Consider the following 20528-nt stretch of genomic DNA (forward strand, 5'->3'; position numbering starts at 1 on the left):
CATGATAATTGTAGGTTTTATCCACGAATGGACTTCAACTCTAATACACACAAGTTTTGCTAAATAACTTTGCAAACAATAGTTAACGGCCTGACGTTTCGACCCTAGCAGGGTCCTTCTTAAAGGCCATTTCAGCCTGATTTAAGCCTTCCAGAAAGACTCTGCTAGGATCAAAATATCAGGCCACAACATATGGTCTTTTTGGCAGGTACGCAGTTTACAACAGCTGTTTCAATTTTTGCTGAATAATTTTGATAGACTTCTATTATTAATCTAACACCAAGTTAACAGCGACCGCTCCTTCCTGCTCGATGTTGTTCAGCCAGGAATAAAAAAATTTTGGATAGTTTTTTTTTTTTTCTTTTCTATGGCACTGAGACTAAGGAAGAAAAAGATGAAATCAAATGATCGGCTGAGAAGTTGCATACCTGAATGTACAATGTAATGTTAAAGTGTATGTATATGTTTAGCATACACAGATAGACAGGTTACAACCATAGAAATATATATCCCGGAGAACGCTGTGCTCGGCCGCCCTTTGTGTCGTCTGTGGACGCGGCGTTTCGATACTACGCAAATGCGTATATGACAAAATGATCACCCAGTGGCAATGCACATCGACCGTTTCTACGTGTTTTTATTGGGCAATGTTCATGACGTTTACAGTATGGCTAATCCTGCGTAAAAAAAATTGCATAAAAAAATGGTCTCACAACGAAATCGCACGCATAATGTGGCACTTACTGTTCTCCGGGTTCTATTTCTAAGGTTAAAACCAAGGCGAAGACTACAGCCTGGTGTCAGGACATCATGCACCTTTAATATCTATCAAATCATAACAAATGACTCAAACATGTTTCAATGTTGAGTCGTAATGATCTCATTTCCTCTAGTTAATAATGTTTTGTTAGTTGAAAAAACTTACATGGCCTCCAGCTCTTGTTGATTGCTGAATGGCGCCTTGTAGGACCTTAAACAGGCCAAGCTGATAGGAAACGGGAAAATAAGAACATGATTACTTGGCTACAAGTAACTTGTCAAAACGACCTTGCACAATCTGACACTGGCACAAAACAGGCGATAATAGAGACACAAGGAACAAAACATTTCATCCAAGTTGAACTTCTATGACCTTTTTATACTGATCAGCACTCAATCCCACTCATTCTCACAAGAAGTATTACCTGAATTAAAGGCTTGACAGTTTGAAATGAATCCTTTCAATACAATTTATTCAATTCTATTGCTGTTTAAAAATATTTCCCAACTAAACTATCAAGTTAATTCTTTTTGATTAATCCTACTACAATTGCCTCTTGCCACAAAAAAAAACACATGTGACTGTGGAAACTAAGTCCACAGTACATAAGCCATTGGGTTTCCACTACTAGGAATGGTAATTAGTGGAACTGTGTGTGATACCTGTGTGTAGTAATAACACTAATATCATGAAATGCTTTAAGCTTACCCCTTTCTGAACGATGAGTGTTGCAATGTTTTCTTGCTCTTCATCTTTGGTACCACTGGTTGTAGTGGTTGTGGTCAGTCCACTGCGAACCTGTTGACTGCTTGCCAGGGTCAACAGCGTATTGGTGGTAGTAGCAGAGACAGCAGCAAACAAACAACTCATGACAACAGTGGTCAGCTTCTCCATGTGACCTGGGGTCATGGGTTCAAGGGTCGGTAAGGCCAGGACGCGGGAGACGATGGTCATGTCATTCAACAATGAGGGGAAACTACAAACAGAAAATAATCCAAACGTTGCATTCAAAGAGTAAAAACAGAAACAAGTTTTACAAAAGAAACTGTCATTTTCAATAAGTTGTCAACTTACAGTGAATCTGGGTTATACACAAAAATTTACTTTTAACTTTCGTTTCAAACTTTGGGTTTCCTTCCATTTCCATGTTTATAGTTTGATCACAAAGATGTTTCCCATATTTTGATGCTTAAGATCTTAATACTCCACCTTGCTTTCATGGATGAAGCATCCGCAGCTGTACTCGGCAATACAAAGGGTAATCCATTAGCCGCATCATGGAATGCATTGATGTAGCGTTGTAGAAACGGCAAATTCAGGCACACATCCAGTAAGATATCTGCTCCACGCAATGCGTGAAGATTGTCTATGTTTCGTGCAGCAAAGTACGCCTTCATATCCGTGCTTGGGTCAGTCTTTGATGCAGTTGGTTTATCTTCAGACTTTAAAAGAACAAAACAATAATATTTATAACGCTTCAGCTACGGACACTTCAAAGTGGTGATTTCAAAACCAGGTTTGTCAAGTTCTGAATTATGAGACCCTTTTATAAAGCACCTTAAATGGGCTTACAACTATAAAATTCATAGATGATTATGAAGTAACTGTTCATTAGTTACATAAATATTTGTTCTTTACAGATGGAAATTACCACCCTAAGGCATTATGATAAAGAAAGTTCCTAGATCAGGCAATATCCTGACAAATGTTTACATCCAACATGTCCAAGCCTTGGACTCTGAGAAAATTGGATGATCTGGCAAAATTCCAGAGAGGGTTGCATGGCAATGCAAAACAGAATCTACAGATCTCAGTTATGTCTAGAATGAACTTCATTGCTTTGGCCAGATGAAGTATTTCTAACCTTGTCTGTCTTTGTTGTTGAGGCACTGTAGTGTGGTGCAGACTCACTGAAAGCTGACATCAACTGCGTTAGGAAATCTGCTTGTGATATTGGTCTAGTTTCACTAACTTTTACCAGTGTAGTTGATGTTGACTTCTCTGGATCTGCAGGAATCGCAGGAATATCAGTTAGAAAGATGTACCGCATTCAACTACCTAAGTTACACTTACATGTACTTTAAACAAAGATCCCTCATTCAATTTGTGCAAAATTAAGCTTCAAGTTGGAAAGTCTGATTGCTTCTTACAAATTTACTGACCCACGTACATGTGAAATACATGTAGACCTTTATCATGCTGCCTCCATCTCGGTCATGTTCCTTGTATCGAATAACAATAATGAATGCTAATAATCAATTTCCTATTAGGAACCAGACTATATTGTTCTTCCAGCCTCGGTTTGGTAACATTGATATTAATGGGAGAAATTCAAGACGGCCGCAACGTGATAAAGGTCTATTAAGAAACCTTGTAGGACAGGGATGTACACTAGTTACATTAATTGTAAGAAGAGTGATTGTATAATTGTCTCCCTATTCATTGTTTACCCCCTTGCTTTTTTTCTGTGTGCTTTCTGACTCTCTCTCTCTCTATTGGCATTTGGACTTGGATAAATATGGAATAATTGACCCAATGATAAATAATAATAATAATAATAACAAAGAACAACTTATAAAGCACAAAACAATTGCAGATCGACTCTGCCTCAAGGCGCTGGAAAGGTAACATAATTTAAGTCTGGACCAGACAAAAATGTACATAGCAAAGTATTACACAGTTAAAATAATTAAAGCAACTAGATATTACAGAGAACTGACAAAAAGTTACAATGTTAAACATCCTGTTTAAAAAGATGAGACTTAAAATAAGATAAAAACAGTGGTTCTGATAAGCACTGGTTATTTGGGTCTACCGGCACAAATCCGGCTTATCTATCACTGTTGATGGCTCTGATTTTATAAGCAATGGTTATGGTTATTTGGGTCTACCGGCCTAAATCCGGCTACATCTATCACTTGGGCAATAGGGAATAGGAGGAGTTGCGACTGTTGATGTTATAAATGTAGCCATTTTGCCACTGGGATCTTGCATAATTACGAGGAGTTAATGTATGCGCCATGAGTGTCACTGCGTGACGGACCTGAGCGCTATATAACAAGCCACTATTATTATTACCTTGTTCTTGAATGACAGTCACTGATGGAGGCATCTGTGCAGCTTTCAGCATAGCAGTTAATGTGACAATACTTGATCGTTGCAGCTGCCCGGAACCTGTACATAGTCCCTCCACAAGAGACATTAGGTTGCGCTGAAATCACAAATATCATATGGGATTTGAGGCATTGCATGGTGAGGTAGCAACAATTATTTGGTTTGCGGTAACACCATATGTGTATCAACTTGCCAGTGTATATTCTACTAACTGCAGATTACATTTTTGGAATTTGGGAGACTTCTCCGTTCTGAAAAGAACTGTCCTGCCTTTTTAACTACTGCCTGGGCGAAGGGTAGAAAACCAGCTGGGACTACTATTTTAACTTAAGTGGATCGAGGGGACTTCTCGTTATATAAACTTCACTACCGCGGAATGAGTTCTTTATTGGTCTCTACGTTTCGACTAGCAAATATTGTTCACCCTTTTTTCACTTAATACAGAATGTAATTGTTAAGTTTAACCTTCATGGTTCATTAGCATTAACGTCAGTAACTTCATTTAATAAAAGGAGCTCACCCATCAAATAATACAAAATATGTAATGTAGGGTTACTTGACTAAAATTTTAAAGAAGCTTTTCAAAATGGTCCGACAACTACAGCCTTGGGTGGCCTTTTGGTAGGCCTAACCAACAGAAATCAACACATTACTTAAACAAAATTTATTTTAAAATGTAATCTATCAATTAAAGTATTTTGAGCACACATCTTGATGGAGTTACCTGTGAAACGGAGCATGCTAATTTGTATTTGAGCATCCGCTGTAGACAAAGATCCATCAGAATGTGGCATGATGAGACTACTCGACCCACGATGGACTTGGATACTGGTCAAAACAAAGAATGAATAATAATAATATCAACCTCTACTCTCGCAGGTACCCATTTATACCCCTGGGTAAAGAAAGCTTTTACATGTATAGTAAAGTATCTTGCTCAAGGATACAAGTGCCACGACCAGGATTTGAACCCACACTCTAGTGACTTAACCACCAGAACTTGAATTTGATGCTCTAAACCACTCGTTTAGAATAATTAACATTGATACAGTACATGAGAAGACACTGAAGATGCAGACCATGCGGATAACAAAAGCAGGAAGACAAGATGTGATTGGAGGCATTGCATGGTGAGGTATTAACGATTAATATGTATTTGGTTTGCGATAACATCATGTGTGTATCTACTTACCAGGTACAGTTTGTTTTTTAGAGAACTGTCTCTGTGCTATATTCTACTACCGCAAAGTAGATTTTTTAGAAGGAGAGAATCAACTCCCATCTCTGGTTTCCAATAGCCAACCAGCTGGTGAAGACTTGATCAAAAGTCAGTAGGGGACATTTGAGTAAATTCCCTGAAAACTGTTTGTTGTGTAAAGGATTTTTGTGCACATCTGACTTATTTCGTTTGCGGCAATCAAAATAAGCAATCCAATGGTACTATTTGTAATTAGTGAACTTTTAGATTATCATCAGGAGAATAAGGGTTAGGGAGGGTGCTATAACTTTATGACAACTTTATTGAATACTTCTTGGCTCAATTCACATGCTTGCACAAGTGCCTCTTAATGTGTTGCTTCTTAATGGGCCCTTCCCAGTATACGTACATTATGTCACCCTTTTCCATACTTTTACACGTGTACGTGTAACATGTGTAAGCTCCATTACTAAACCTTTATCTGTTATTCTGTTGCACTAAATTGAAGATGATAATATACTTGATACAGAAATATACAGTGTAAAGAAAAGATAAGTGGATGACACTTTCAAGTTTACAATAAACAAGGGAAACACATAGTATGCGATAATGTACAAACTTTTCTTTTTAACTGATTCCTAACTAAAGCAAAAGAAATTTTACCAACACAACAAGTCTGGTTCATGCTTTCTTTTTGAAATTAAAGATTTATTTACATGACTCCCACTACCGTAATGTCATGTAGACCCCAATGTGTTGCATGAAGAAATATTAAGGGTAGGGAGTCATTCCTCAATGGGAAAGTCGTTTCCCCTTTAGTACTGGGGACTTCTCTTGCATGAATGAAATTTGCAAGGCAGTTTATCTCCAAAGTAAGGCCTATTGTGTTAGCACAGGAAATGTCTTGTATCATAAATATTGGCTGAATACAATACAAATATATGATCTTTGATTCATAATTTGTAAAGTAATAATGAGGAATTTGCTTTATAAAAAAAACGATCTTGCTGCCCTTTAGGCTTCTGTAATGATAATAATAAATATATAGGTTTACATGTGACTTACATAGTGTTGAGTGTTCCGTGATGTAGTGGGCGGATAATGCAACAAAGCACGAGTAGAAATTCTCATATTTGTCATCATGGCTGAGGATGTCGTCACGACTAAAGAGGAAAACATCCACAGGCAAACATTTTTAATGGATTCGTAAATACTACTAATTATGCCCAAACGGGGAGACTACATAATTGGACTGTGAGGGTGGATACACAGCAAACAATTTGTGTAAACTACTCAGAAGGGTGTTTTCCTGTAGTTTTGTGGTATTTGTTTGCACTAACTGGGACTCCTAGTGATGCGCAAACTTCAGCCTCTGAAGAACTCTGCCAAACGCATCGCGAAGTCACGACACGTGACAAGGTGCGCATATTATTTTTTCCCCAGGACAAATGTGGAGAATTATCGCACTATTCGTCCGTCCTAGAAAGAAAAAAAATACATGATCCGCGCATTGTGTACAAAATATATGGCCACGCGTCTAGGAATCAGACGTCTGGTTCCCAGACGCGTGTCCATATGTTTTTGTACGCAAAGCACGGATTGAGTGTTTTTTTATTCTAGGACAAACATGTGTAGATAATTCTCCACGTTTGTCTTGGGAAAAAATAATATGCGCACGCTCGGATCGCCACGTGTCGTGACTTCGCGATACGTTCGGCAGAGTTCAGGGACAATCAGCATATTGTAGTGTAGTGGTAAAACGGAGTAGTTGGGGACTGAATTACAGTAAGAATTTGTAACTTTTAACATTTTTTGAGGTTGCAGAGTGGGTTCTCTGGTCGCCCCCTCGGACATTGAGATATCAAAGAACACATAGAGCCTAATTTTGGCGAGATTAAAATTAAAATAAAATGAGATTTTTGATTCAAAAATTCATTGAACAATGATTGAACAATGATCGTTTAACGCATGAGAGATATAAACCTATGAGGTTGCGGGAGACGATAGCCGGACGAAACCGAAATAGTTCTAGGAGTAGGGATAACTTTCCGTATGGCGCCACCACTTTTTCACTCATTTTTACAAAAAGGGATATATCAATCAGGTAAATTAGATACTATATTATTTTATTTCGAATGAAAAAGTGGTGGCGCCATACGGAAACTTTTCCAGGAGTAGGGCTAACCCAACTGACATTCATGATGACATTGGCCATTGGGGATTCCTGACAGTGACATTGACAAACAAAACAAGTAAGCGATCCGGAACAAGGAAACAACTGTACTTATAACTTAAGCTCAGCCCTTATTATAGCTCAATGCCTTAATGAATAGTTACTACATTGTTAAATTTTACATGTAAGCAGTGTCCTTCCTCCATGATGATGACATGGGATGGTTTTGTAATACAACATTCATAATCACAAGTGACAATAGGATAGGCCTACAAAGTACAATTCCGATCTGCCCAGCCCCAATTATTCGTCATATTTTGCGTGCAAATTATAACCCACAAATGACACCAAATGGTTTTTTAAATGATATAGTTTACCTCTCCAATATTGCATCTATAAGTAAAGATACATCTCCACTTCGGAAACCTGCCTGAGAGGCAGAAACGAGAGATTTTTGGACTGCAATCCAGTCGACTCCGGCCTCTCCGGATGTCGCCATCTTCGTGACTTTCACGATTTTTACGACCAGGCTGAAGTGAGCACCAAATTTGGGCCCAACACCAAATTTGGTGCTGGCAAACAAATTTGGTGCTAGCACCAAATAAAAAAAAAACTGTCAACGACCGTCATTATCCGTCGAAGACAGTGCGCAAGGATCGACACGCGTAAGGTATAGGTAGATTCAAAGCCAAGAGTTCCATCTAAATTTGAAAGAATTATAAGTTTTTTTCTCACAAATCTGTTCCACATATCCCTGGCTATATCAGATTAGCGCCCCAGTGTTTTAAGTTTGATAATTAGCTCAGCCCAATTAATTTAATCAAGGAACAATTTACGAATTTTGGTATTGTATACGCTGAATGTCTAAAGTATGGGCAAACAAAAAGCCAAGAGTTCCATCTTAGTTAGACAATATTATTAATTTTTATTTCATAAATCCATTCCTTATACACCCGGCTATATTAGATTAGCGCCCCAACTTGTTAAGTCTGCTAATTAGCTCAGCCCAATTAATTTAGTCAAGGAAGAATTTACGAGTTTTGTACTTTATACGCTGATGTACATTACGCTATACAAAGAACAAGCATTAGTGTTCTTGACATCCAAGTTTATGCATTTTGGATGGGATTGGCCCCCACGAATTGGTGAGAGGCAAGGAAATTCATGGAGGTACACCGGGTCAGGGATAGCTCGGCATACTTGGGTGGGTGGGGGTGCCGTTTGCGCCTTATCAGCCCTACCCCCCCTCCCATATCACCAAAATTACGGGAGAAGCGCAGCTGGCGCCCCCTAGCCGCGCATTAATGAAATTCAGGAAAGAGTATAATACACTGTGCAGTAAAAGGTGGTCAAATTTTGGGTCCTGCCCCTCCTTTCTTGCTTTATGATTTTTTTAATTTTCTGGCTTTATCGTTATTGTCTTTTCCATAAATTTGAATAAACCATTGACCAAATTTCAAAGGGAGAACTAGATTATCCGGTGCATAACTAGTGAGTAATTTAGCCACCGTAATCACTACCGCACCATCCAGACCATGATAAACAGCTACTATTACTCATGGGCGTCAATCCTGGGGGGGGGGGGGGGGTGGCACAGGGGGACATGTCCCCCTCACCTTTTGGAGGGTGGGGGACACAATATCAAATGTCCCCCACCTTTTTGACCACCATTATCATGAAGCCCAAGTTTTGCATTGTGTTCGACGAAACCCTGTGTCCCTATTTGGCATGTGGGCAAAGGATGACGCAATATCCCCCCTAAAAATTGGCCCTAGATTGCATCACAGAGCGTCTAAAATGCCAAGCCCTTAATTGTGTCCGCACTCCGAGCCGTAAAGGCTTCTCACACGCATGCTCCGTCACCCCTCAGATCCACTGGACTGCACCAGAGAGTATCTACGGACTAAAAAGAAATCCCGGGCCCTAAAGCGGCCCGGACCCCACGCCGTAAATGTGATGTCCCCCCCCCCCCCCCCCACCCCCCCCCCCCCCCCCCACCTTCAAGACGGATTGACGCCCCTGCTATTACAAACAAAACTTGCACCCAAAGTAAATGTACCCTTTTGCAGAAAAGACAACATGTTATGTCATTATCTGATAGACCGTACCTTTGGGCACTTCACTTTTGGATAGAGGAAGCTAAATTGGTCCACTAATTAATACTAATTAGCCGCTCGAGTACACGCCATTTCTACACACTACGTTAACCGTATAGCACAAGAGACCACCTTTGACGTAAAGTAAATACACCCCTTCACGCTACATAAAAAAAACGGAATTTTATTTCATAATATGATAGCTCATACCATAGAGCTATGGCTCTATGCTCACACCTCTAGGCAGACTTTATTATTACGTTGGTTGTATTTTTTTTGTGGGGGGGGGGGACTGATTCGGTCCACTAAATAGTATTAAAATTAGCCAGAAGACGATCAGAGCATACTGATCGAAACGTCGAGTTAGAGATAGTCAGTACATGGTATTACCGCAAACTTTTCTATACTGTATTTGATCCACCGTGCAAAGTTTCAAATCCTACTTAATTAAAATTAGCCCTTGAATACACGCCTTCTGTGTCACTTCAGAGGGAGACGTTCTCGCGATGTTTTATACGTGATGACCATTTCTTCCTTGCTCATTATCCAAGAAAGTTTTTATACTCTGAAATATTTTGAGTAATACCAATCTAGTGCCTTAAACCGGTTTTGTAAACTAAGTAAACCGCTCTATGAAATTGACCCCGCCCCTGGACGTCACATTCTGCCTCGTTTCAGAGGTCACCAATCATAACACGGAAAGTAAAAGCCCGCGAAGTTTCCATTGATTGCTACTACTACGAGATCGCAGTGATTAAAGACCAGCGCTTTCAATATCCCGTTTCTTTGTTATTTTGGGTGTGGGGCTTGCATGCTCCCTTGGCTAATTTGAAAACAAACACTGCATGGTCGAGTGGACTCGTTGCTACGCCATGGTTGGGAGTGCTTGTGTGGATCCCAAGTTAACTGTAAAATGGACGGTACCATGTTACTGTAAAATGGCTGCAGTTAGTCGAGAGCGATTTGCCTTACTTTCATTAGTGCACTAATGATTTGTGCTGTGCTTTGTGAGTACTCTTTTTTCTTCAATAATAGGTGTATTTCATCTTTTTTCCTCAGGGCTCCGAGACCTATATTACAATACCAAATGAATTTCTGCTAGTGCACCACTTCTATAGCTACGGAACGTCTCCTCGAACCTCAAACATTTTGCTCTTCGTGGTTATGCACCTGGAGTGCTATGAAACTGGATCTCACGCAATAATAAGTCTCTATAAGTTCTTGTCGAGAGCTCAGCAGCGTGGGTCCAGAAAAAAATCCACCCTGCAAAAAGGAAATTGCAAAATACATTTTCACCGTTATTAAAAATCCTGACCTGCCGTTTTTAATGGCCACCCCACCGCCGACCCCAACGCCCCCTACCACCACCGCCGACCCCAACGCCCCCTACCACCACCGCCCGACCCCAACGCCCCTACCCCCACCCCACCCCCAAATAATAAATCGTGTCTTCACTATCTTTTTAAACCTTCTGTTCACATCGCAATTGAATTGTTTCAAATTTAGACTAATAGTGTCCGCCTCGTGTTTGTTTTCTTTTAGTTCTTTCTTTTCTTTGAAATCCCCTAATCCAAGTTACCAGTAATAGCTTAAAGGCAGTGGACACTAATTACTCAAAATAATTATTAGCATAGAGTCACTCATTATTGCAAAAGCGACAGATTTAAAACTTCCATCAAAATATTGCTGCTTAATTACATGTTGACAATATGAAAAGCTGAAACTCAAAGAGGTTATCACAGGTGAGCTAAAACAATGAATACCTTAAATTGAATGGTCATCACTTCATTATTAATGTATCCACCCCTTTGACAATGATCACTGATTGTTGTTTCTGTGATTGGTTCTATATCTGGCGAGTGACCCAATCCACAAGTGGGGCTCTTGGGGCTGGCCCGAGGTGCACTGACGTCGATGACGAACGTGGGGTAATTGTGTGCCCACGTTCGTCCTGGAAAAAAATAAAATACGCAACATCGGGGTCGACCCAGGGAAGCTAAACGAACGCACCCAATAAAGGGATCCCAAGTGCGCCCTCAGTGTTGAACTTGTATAAAGTTAACTTTTGGGTTGCATGTCACATTCACTCTTTGTTTCTATCATGTTTATAACAGCTTCGTTTTCTTGAAAGAGCATTTCTCTCTGTTTTTATAGGGACCATTGCTCTGGCCATGCTCCTAAAGCTTAGTCACGTGAAAGGGACAATCTCATAGAGCCACTCGTGGGTATTGTTTAAACCCTCAGTTTATCAGATGTAATTATTATTGTGATTTCTAGGACCTTAATTGTTTTCAAGGTATTATTATGGCTTTTTCTTTGAATTGAAAAAAAAATAATTATGCCACATATAATGATGCCCTACCTTTGTTTTGTTTATAAGAAGTATGCGCATATTTGAAACTTTGTAGACATTAAAATTTTCACACCACACACCGATCTTCGATGATTTCAACAGCGTCCCATTTCTTTCGAGTTTTTCCTGTTTTCGTGGCAAACGAGAAAGTATGGTTTCCCGGTGAAGCCATAACGCGGACAAAACATCTGCAGAGATTACAAATGTTCTGTGAAACTTTGTGTATGACTTTATAGCCAGCAGTTGTTTTCATTTTATTCAAAATATTTTTTATGACATTTCTTTGTAAAAATTACGATGGTAACTGGCAAAAAATTAAATTAATTAAAAATGTGAATAGTTTTTGGCTTCAAATCTTTTTATTTTTATTACGTCTTTTTTCACCCTTAACATTCATAATAAAGCTAATAAATAACCAGTAATAATTCAATCACCAAGACGATGATTAAATGTTAATATTAATAAAAATAATTATGAATATTATGAGGGTTAAAAAAGAAATTGTGTAAAGGCAATTGGCTTCTTTATTGGCCTCTGTATTTTTTCCCCAGTATGCTCAGCAGAATGTTCAGTCACATGATTTGATCACCGTATTGTGAATTGAAATATTTTGTGGGCAATTTTTTTTTATATTATGGCCCCCAACAATATGACATATTTGTATACCTCGTAGAAATGCCCAAAACACAAAACCTTTTTGCATTTACAACTGCAACTAACCAGAGTGGAGCCTTATGTGTTTCTAAGTTTTGGTCAAGGGAGTGGAGACTCTTTGCTTGGCAAGTCAGACCAAAAACATTGGGAGTGTTTACATCGCGCACAGAGAGGTAAAAGATTTGCCTCGATTTTAGGGAAAACTTGAAAACAGGACTGTACGAGTTTACAATAATGTAAAGTCTAAAGTTAAAAAAATATATAGAAGTTTATCAAATGTATATAAAGTTTATATTGTCCTGTTTTAGTTTAATTTGATGTGTTATTCAGGTTGGCTGTTTAATGACTGACTGGAACGTTTACTGAACCGCCTAATGGGGTTACAGGGATCAACCTGACGCTGTATCTGGCTGCCTCATTCTCTTCTTCAACTAGTAGATTTTGTTTCTGTTATTTTTACATTCAAGAAAAACATCACTAGTATTTTGACACAATCTCTAAAGGTATGCCATTTTATTCATTACTCTACTAGCCAAACTTGCACCTCCATCCGTCATGGTTCACAGGGTCATATGTAACAACCAGCCACACCATCTATCGCACCGAATATAATCCCAAACTAATAAGAAGAAACCTGGTTTCTAAATGTATTTTTTGATTGTATGTATTTGTTTTTTATTTCATGCAATGATGAAATGTGACTGAACCATCCAACGGATTTAATTCAGATTCTTCTTTGTTTTAATTTTTCTTTTGATATGTTATTCAGGTTGGCTGTTGATGACTGAACGGGATGTTGACTGAACCATAACCGAGCTGCTGGAATCGACCTGTCGCTGTATTTTGATGCCCCAATTACTACTTCCAAAGGTAGATATTTTTTCTTTAGATAAAGAAGTTTTTAACAATTCTAATCTTTCTAAAGCTCCGTTTAATTCAGAAACTTCTTTTTTAAAGATGTCTTTTGTTGTGCTGTTCAGGTTGGCTGCTTGATGTCTCACTGGGACGTTGACTGAACCATCTATCGGAGTTGCTGGAATCGACCTGTTGCTGTATCTGGACGCCTCACTCTCCACTTCATAAGGTAGATATTTTTTCTTTTAGATAAAGAAGTTTTGGACAATATCATTCTGTAAAAGCTCTATTTAATTCAGCATTTTCCTGTTTTAGTTGTATTTGATGTGTTATTCAGGTTGGCTGTTTAATGACTGACTAGAACGTTGACTGAACGGCCTAATGGGGTTACAGGGATCGACCTGACGCTGTATCTGGCTGCCTCGTTCTCTACTTCAACAAGGAGATTTTGTTTCTGTTAATTTTACATTCAAAAGAACATCACTGGTATTTTCACATTATCTCTAAAGGTATGCCATTTTAGTCATTACTCTACTAGCCAAACTTTCACCTCCATCCGTCATGGTTCACAGGGTCATATGTAACAACCACCAACACCATCTATCGCACCAAATATAATCCCAAATAAATAAGAAGAAACCTGGTTTCTAAATGTATTTTTTGATTGTATGTATTTGTTTTTTATTTCATGCAATGATGAAATGTGGATGAACCATCCAACGGAGTTGCTGAAATTGACCTGCCGCTGTATCTGGATGCCTTACTCTCTACTTCAAAAGGTGGATATTTTTCTTTAGACAAAGAAGTTTTTAACAAATCCAATCTGTTTCAAGCTCTATTTAATTGAGTACCTTCTTTGTTTTAATTTTTCTTTTGATATGTTATTCAGGTTGGCTGCTTGATGACTGACTGGGGCGTTGACTGAACCATCTAATGGAGTTGCTGGAATCGACCTGTTGCTGTAGCTGGACGCCTCACTCTCCACTTCATAAGGTATATATCTTTTTCTTGAGATAAAGAAGTTTTAGACAATATCAATCTGTAAAAGCTCTATTTAATTCAGCATTTTCCTGTTTTAGTTGTATTTGATGTGTTATTCAGGTTGGCTGTTTAATGACTGACTAGGAAGTTGACTAAACCGCCTAATAGGGTTACAGGGATCGACCTGACGCTGTATCTGGCTGCCTCATTCTCTTCTTTAACTAGTAGATTTTGTTTCTGTTACTTTTACATTCAAGAAAAACATCACTAGTATTTTACACAATCTCTAAAGGAATGCAATTTTATTCATTACTCTAGTAGCCAAACTTTCACCTCCATCCGTCATGGTTCACAGCATCATATGTAACAACCACCCACACAATCTATCGCACCGAATATAATCCCAAACTAATGAGAAGAAACCTGGTTTCTAAATGCATTTTTTGATTGTATGTATTTGTTTTTTGTTTCATGCAATGATGAAATGTGACTGAACCATCCAACGGAGTTGCTGAAATTGGCCTGTCGCTGTATCTGGATGCCTCACTCTCTACTTCAAAACGTAGATATTTTTTCTTTAGACAAAGAAGTTTTTAACAAACCCAATCTGTTTAAAGCTCTATTTAATTTAGATTCTTCTTTGTTTTAGTTTTTCTTTTGATATGTTATTCAGGTTGGCTGCTGGATGACTGAACGGGATGTTGACTGAACCATAACCGAGTTGCTGGAATCGACCAGTCGCTGTATTTTGAGGCCCCACTTACTACTTCCAAAGGTATATATTGTTTCTTTACATAAAGAAGTTTTTAACAATTCCAATCTTTATAAAGCTCCTTTTAATTCAGAAATTTCTTTTTTAAAGATTTCTTTTGTTGTGCTCTTCAGGTTGGCTGCTTGGTGTCTCACCGGGACATTGACTGAACCATCTATCGGAGTTGCTGGAATCGACCTGTTGCTGTACCTGGACGCCTCACTCTCCACTTCTTGAGGTAGATATTTTTTCTTTTAGATAAAGAAGTTTTGGACAATATCAGTCTGTAAAAGCTCTATTTAATCCAGCATTTTTCTGTTTTAGTTGTATTTGATGTGTTATTCAGGTTGGCTGTTTAATGACTGACTGGAACGTTGACTGAACCGCCTAATAGGGTTACAGGGATCGACCTGACGCTGTATCTGGCTGCCTCATTCTCTTCTTCAACTAGTAGATTTTGTTTCTGTTATTTTTACATTCAAGAAAAACATCACTAGTATTTTGACACAATCTCTAAAGGTATGCCATTTTATTCATTACTCGACTGACCAAACTTGCACCTCCATCCGTCATGGTTCACAGGGTCATATGTAACAACCACCCACACCATCTATCGCACCGAATATAATCCCAACCTAATAAGAAGAAACCTGGTTTCTAAATGTATTTTTTGATTGTATGTGTTAGTTTTTTATTTCATGCAATGATGAAATGTGACTGAACCATCCAACGGAGTTGCTGAAATTGACCTGTCGCTGTATCTGGATGCCTTACTCTTGACTTCAAAAGGTGGATATTTTTTCTTTAGACAAAGAAGTGTTTAACAAATCCAATCTGTTTAAAGCTCTATTTAATTCAGAACCTTTTCCTTATAGTTTTCTTTTCATGTGTTATTCAGGTTGGCTGCTTGATGACTGACCGGGACGTTGACTGAACTGTCTAACGGAGTTTCTGGAATCGACCTGTTGCTGTAGCTTGACGCTTCACTTTCTACTTCAAAAAGGTATATATTTTTCTTTTCGATAATTTAAAATACAATGATTTCAATCTTTAAAAGCTCTGATTAATTCAGAACCTTCTTGTTTTAGTTTTCTTTTGATGTGATATTCAGGTTGGATGTTTAATGACTGACCGGGACGTTGACTGAACCATCCAACGGAGTTGCTGCAATTAACCTGTTACTGTACCTGGATGCCTCACTCTCTACTTCAAAAGGAGTACAGTTTTTTTCTGTAGACAAACAAGACTATGTTCGTATCTGGAAAAAGTTCTTCTTAATTCAGCATCGTCCTGTTTTGTAATCAGGGCCAAATTTCATCTGGCTGTTTAAGAAAAAAAAATATTGCTTAACAATTTTCTGCTAAACCAAAACAAAAGCAGGATACTAGTCATAAATTGTACATGTGACACGGTATTTTGGCATAATTATGTTGTGCTTAGTTCCCTGTGGAGCTTAAGCAGCGTTGTAACAAGAGCCCTGATGATCTATATTTGTTTTCATATGGTTCGTCCTGATGTGAGTACATTGTTATTTTCTTTCAGATGATTGTGACGACTGCTTTTCTGCCCTCCGTCAATATGGACCATGAAGATGTGACATCACAGTACAAAGAGAGATACATCATGGCTTGAGGAGATGGACATCAAAGTATTTCTCAGCTACATACCAGGGTCCCAAGTGGAGTTTGAAGGTAGGATCTCTTTTAGCTAAGCTTAAGCTGAAAGTTTAGAAATCCATTAAAGTGCAGAAAATATACATTTCTTACGTCTCATAATTAAAACATAGTCCCATATTACCTTGCACCAATACTGTATTGTTAAACTGCAGGCGCGTCACTGAGTGAGAGATATGCATGCTTTATAAAAAGCCATTTTTGTGGTTATTATTACACACTCATCTTTGACCTTTAAATTAAAACCTTAGTTAAATCTTGAGTTTAAAGGTCAAAGATGAGTGTATAATAGTGACCACAAAAAAAAACAGTTACAATTTTTTTTTTATGTTTGATCATATTATTACAGGATTAACGTGAAGAAAACTCTTTCTTCACCACCTCATCTAAGGCGTCATGTCAACAGATGGACACATTGTATAACAGAATGAACCCCAAGAACACAAAGAGGCAGATCAAGTTGGCCTTGGATGGACGGCACAACAGAATGTGGAAGCTTCACGTGGAAGCTTCACAAGGAAGCGACAAGCACAAGAAAGATCAAGGTGGAATGGTGACGAAGAGACCTTCCTTCTACAGTATGGAGCGGTATATGCTAGATAGATTGATATTTTCCCATTTAAAATAACACAAAATCTTTTTTTTTGTAAATTTCACTATTCGTTGGCCTGTTTTATTCATTCTTGGAAGTTGACATGAAACAGTTTTTGTCCTCATTGCTAAAATACTTAACTCTGGATGAAGTTTATTTCATTGCTATTGTAATTTTTATTATTCTTATTGCTTATATGGTATCTGTTCTGTGGAACCCTTACATGGTGGCCACCATGTTTTTATTATTATTATCTACTGTATGAAGACATGTAAAATATTGTGACACACATAGGGTTAATTAAAGTTTGTAATGTCAAAGTTCATGACCTTGTCTTTGTTTGAGTACTCATTAACAAGGTTTTATAATTACAAAGTTCTTGACATTGTCCATGGTATTCATTAAGGTCATTTGAGTTCTCATTAACTAGAGGTTTTATAATTACATAGATCATGAAAGAGCCATGGTATTAAGGGTAATTGAGTTCTCATTAACAAGGTTTTAATTACAAGGTCATGACGTTGTCTTTAGTGTTTTTTTATAGTGTGTTGAGTACCCCTTAACGATGTATAAAGATCCCCTTTAACTGATTGTGGGGTGGGAGATGACAACCTTCACGTGGTCCACCCTGTTGTTAACTAATTGTCATCAAACAATAGAGCTATATATACTTGTTTGTATAGCTCTATGCACCAAACCAATGTTTTAATTATATTGGTCATGAAATTGTCTTTAGTGTTTATTTAATGTGTGTTTAGTACCTATAAGGATCTATTAAGATTTCTTTAACTGTTATTTGTGGGGTGGGAGATGACAACCTTCAGGTGGTCCACCCTGTTGTTAACTAATTGTCATCAAACAATAGAGCTATATTCACTTGTTTCTATAGCTCTTTGCACCAAACCAATGTTTTAATTACCAGGTCATGACATGGTCTTTAGTTCTATTTATATGGTGTTTAGTACCATTAAGGATCTATCAAGATTTCTTTAACATTTATTTGCGGGGTGGGAGATGACAACCTTCACGTGGTCCACCCTGTTGTTAACTATTTGTCATCCAACAATAGAGCTATATAAATACTTGTTTGTATAGCTCTATGCACCAAACAATTTTTTTAACTACAAGGTCATGACATTGTCTTTAGTGTTATTTATTGAGTACTCATTAAGGATGTATTAAGATTCCCTTTAACTGTTATTTGTGGGGTGGGAGATGACAACCTTCACGTGGTCCACCCTGCTGTTAACTAATTGTCATCGAACAATAGAGCTATAAAATACTTGTTTGTATAGATCTATTCACCAAACATATTTTTTTACATATTTTTTTATTACAAGGTCGTGACACTGTCTTTAGTGTTTATTTATAGCGTGTTAATGACAGTGGACACTATTGGTAATTGTCAAAAACTAGTCTTCACAGTTGGTGTATCTCATCATATGCATAAAACTTGAGCTCAATCGGTCAGCGAAGTTGCGAGATATTAACGAAAGAATAAACACCCTGCTCGCACCATGGTCACACGAAGTTGTGTGCTTTCAGACGCTTGATTTCGAGACCTCAAATTCTAAAGTTGAGGTCTCGAAATCAAATGTTTTGAAAATTATTTCAGAGGGAGCCGTTTCTCACAATGTTTTATACCATCAACCTCTCCCCATTGCTCAGTACCAAGTAAGGTTTTATGTTAATAATTATTTTGAGTAATTACCAGTAGTGTCCACTGCCTTGAACGATGTATTAAGGACACTTTTAACTGCCATTTGTGGGGTGGGAGATGACAACCTTCACGTGGTCTACCCTGTTGTTAACTAATTGTCATCAAACAATAGAGCTATATACATGTTTATAGCTCTATGCATCAAACTAATGTACCCTTTTCATGGAATATGACTGCAAGTGCGCACTAACTTGGTTGGCAAAACATTAGGGAACATCGATTGGGCTGTTTTATAAACGGGTAATGGTGACGCAGACGTTATTGTGCGTCTGCTTAGTGCACAACTCTATGGCGTTTGCCAACCAACATGGGCCGTGCGCATGCGAGAATTAATGTATTAGCATGTTTCCTGAAAAGGTTCCATTTACCCCATCCTATATTCAATATTTTTAGAAATAAAAAATGATACCCATTTTCCATACCCGTATGTACCAATTATGAGTGAAATGTTTCTCAAATTAACGATGCAATGTACTAATCAAAGCTCCTGTATACTTAATTTATTGCCATTAAATTTCAGAGTTAAATAACATGTTCCAAATAGGAGAAATAATCCGTATAAGAACACAGTATGAGAAGCATTACCACCCCCCCCCCCACCCATTGCCAGCCCCAACCCCAACCCCCAACCCCGGGTCACAATTTTTTTTCCAAACTGCATTACAATATGTTTAATGTGTTGGTTCTTTCCGTCAGATTACGTCATAATGAAATTGGCCTGCTCTTTTACCAAATCATTGCAATGTCGTTTTGGGAAAAAAAGTTAGCCCCGGGCCACCGATCACAACGATGTAAACTTAAAATGTAATTGTTGCTGGTAACCAATTTTCTTTTAAAGCTATTCAGTGCTAAGCAAGTGTTTCTGTGCTTATACAGTCATAATGAAGTTAGGCCCTATACATCTAGCAGCAGGCAATACACTTCACTGCTCATATGAAAAAATTGTGTATAATAACGACCAAATAAAAAGAAGGCTGGATTTCTTTTAAAATGTTATAATAGGTGTCGCCTGCACATGTTGCGGGTGATGACCAAGCAGTAGCCTACCCATGGCATCGTAAGAGTTGCCAAAAATTTGGAGACTGTTATTTGTAAATAGCGCCCTCTGTTGATGGATTGTTATAACCACAAAACACTTCCGAGTCTCAGCCATTTATAGCTCTATGATCTCAGCAGGTTTGTTTAAAAACATTGTCTGTATACCTTGGGCCATCCGAATACACGAGCAGGAGCTAGATAATTCACAATATTTGGTAAAGACACACGAAGGGTGGGCTATACATGACTAATACAACCAGTTTATGTTCTGCGTATTTACTGTAGGCTTAAACGACAGTGGACATTATTGGTAATTACTCAAAATAGATAGTTGGCATAAAACCGTTCTTGGTAACGAGTCATGGGTAGAGGTTTATTGTGAGAAACGGCTGCCTCTGAGGTAATGTAGTTTTCGAGAAGGAAGTAATTTTCCACGAATTTGATTTCGAGACCCCAGATTTAGGATTTGAGGTCTCGAAATCAAGCATCTGAAAGGGGGGGGGGTGCTATAGTTAAAAAAGACGTGTTTATATTTTCATAAAACGACAAAGATATCTGTCAAAGACAGTG

At 38.2% G+C, this 20528-nt stretch overlaps 1 protein-coding gene and 1 long non-coding RNA gene across 5 annotated transcripts in view; one reads left to right on the forward strand and one right to left on the reverse strand.

Annotated features, from left to right (window-relative positions):
* Nucleotides 1-7753, reverse strand: part of LOC139948502 (E3 ubiquitin-protein ligase UBR4-like) — a 122735-nt gene extending 114982 nt beyond the window's left edge. For all 3 annotated transcript variants that reach the window (XM_071946669.1, XM_071946668.1, XM_071946667.1), the window contains exons 1-8: nucleotides 7623-7753; nucleotides 6138-6235; nucleotides 4599-4702; nucleotides 3839-3971; nucleotides 2625-2767; nucleotides 1970-2202; nucleotides 1469-1736; nucleotides 926-985 (exon numbers count right to left, since the gene is read on the reverse strand). In XM_071946669.1, coding sequence (XP_071802770.1) covers nucleotides 926-985; nucleotides 1469-1736; nucleotides 1970-2202; nucleotides 2625-2767; nucleotides 3839-3971; nucleotides 4599-4702; nucleotides 6138-6235; nucleotides 7623-7744 — 1161 coding nt within the window. In that variant the 5' untranslated portion in view covers nucleotides 7745-7753. The remainder of the gene's footprint in view (nucleotides 1-925; nucleotides 986-1468; nucleotides 1737-1969; nucleotides 2203-2624; nucleotides 2768-3838; nucleotides 3972-4598; nucleotides 4703-6137; nucleotides 6236-7622) is intronic.
* A 2463-nt stretch (nucleotides 7754-10216) lies between these two features.
* Nucleotides 10217-17648, forward strand: LOC139948295 (uncharacterized). 2 transcript variants are annotated; one of them, XR_011787431.1, is made up of 9 exons: nucleotides 10217-10348; nucleotides 11496-11562; nucleotides 12657-12851; nucleotides 13118-13218; nucleotides 15070-15173; nucleotides 15834-15938; nucleotides 16024-16185; nucleotides 16478-16626; nucleotides 16958-17648. It is a non-coding gene; the product is annotated as an uncharacterized lncRNA (long non-coding RNA). The 2 variants fall into 2 exon arrangements; XR_011787430.1 differs by lacking the exon at nucleotides 16024-16185.
* Nucleotides 17649-20528: the final 2880 nt, after the last annotated feature.

The sequence above is a fragment of the Asterias amurensis genome, chromosome 15, assembly GCF_032118995.1.
Source record: "Asterias amurensis chromosome 15, ASM3211899v1".
Classification (NCBI taxonomy): domain Eukaryota; kingdom Metazoa; phylum Echinodermata; class Asteroidea; order Forcipulatida; family Asteriidae; genus Asterias; species Asterias amurensis.